Source organism: Naegleria gruberi (assembly GCF_000004985.1).
Source record: "Naegleria gruberi genomic scaffold NAEGRscaffold_124, whole genome shotgun sequence".
Classification (NCBI taxonomy): domain Eukaryota; phylum Heterolobosea; class Eutetramitea; order Acrasida; family Naegleriidae; genus Naegleria; species Naegleria gruberi.
This window is the reverse complement of record NW_003163203.1, coordinates 35936-36913: the sequence shown is the minus strand read 5'-3', so window position 1 is coordinate 36913 and position 978 is coordinate 35936. Positions and strand designations below refer to the sequence as shown.

At 36.1% G+C, this 978-nt stretch overlaps 1 protein-coding gene across 1 annotated transcript in view; it reads left to right on the top strand.

Annotated features, from left to right (window-relative positions):
* The window catches only part of NAEGRDRAFT_82325 (uncharacterized protein), a gene marked incomplete at its 5' end in the record, with an annotated part of 6158 nt that extends 5475 nt beyond the window's left edge, over positions 1-683 (top strand). Inside the window, one exon of the mRNA XM_002668669.1 lies at positions 142-683. Within this exon, the coding sequence (XP_002668715.1) occupies positions 142-656 (515 nt within the window). The 3' untranslated portion in view covers positions 657-683. The remainder of the gene's footprint in view (positions 1-141) is intronic.
* Between the last annotated feature and the right edge of the window lie 295 nt (positions 684-978).

The following is a 978-nucleotide window of genomic DNA, read 5'->3' as shown; positions in this document are numbered from 1 at the left end:
CATCAGTTTCTGATATTAGAAGTGTTAACTCTAAAGTATTGAGCCCTGCTGTTACATTCATCATTACTCAACAAGGAAACAACCAAAGAGTAGAATTAAATAACCTTCCTGATCCAATCCTTTTAAACATGCACAATATAGTCGTTCCAACATCTGTATTAGCAAGACATAGTGTCGCCTTGTCCAGAATTGCTTGTGCATATTACGATAAGACCACTGATTCTTGGAAGACTGACAGAGTTACAACCACCATTTTGAGTTCACAACAAGGAGCAACAGCAAGCACTTATTCAGTTGTATGCTCAACTACTCATTGGCCTTCATCTTTTGCCCTTATTGCTCAACCAATAACTCCACCAACATCTAGCAGTGGTAAGACTCCTCAACCAACTCCATCTCCAAACAAACCAACTCCATCCCCAAACAAACCAAGCACATCAAGCAATAAGCCAACATCAAGTAGTGCTGGAACAATTATCACAGAAAAGGGTGACAAATCATATATCGTTGTTCTTGTAGGATTTATTTTGATGATAATTATTGCAATTGTCATTGGTGTTGGATATTACATTTACAAGAAGAAACAAGGACAAACCGCTCCACAAAATCAAAATGATGGAAATGGAAATTACGCAACACTCGCTGAAGAACCTTAAGAGATTTATAAATTTCTATTTTACAATTATACGTTTTTTGTAAAATAAAACCTTGTTGCATCAATACGTTTCAAATGTAATACAACATTGAAGTCTTGTAATGTACTCTTGCGCCATCATCAGGGCAAACAGTACAACATGAAACTGCGTTTTCATGATGGGTTGGCAGACCAAATACAAAAGGAAATATCCCTGTACAACAATACCATACACGAAATAGAATTTACCAAAAGAGCTTCTCTAATACATATCGGAACATAAATTCGATTTGAAAGCTAAAGACATTGTTTCGCACAAACTCAGAGTTTACTTGCATTTTTTG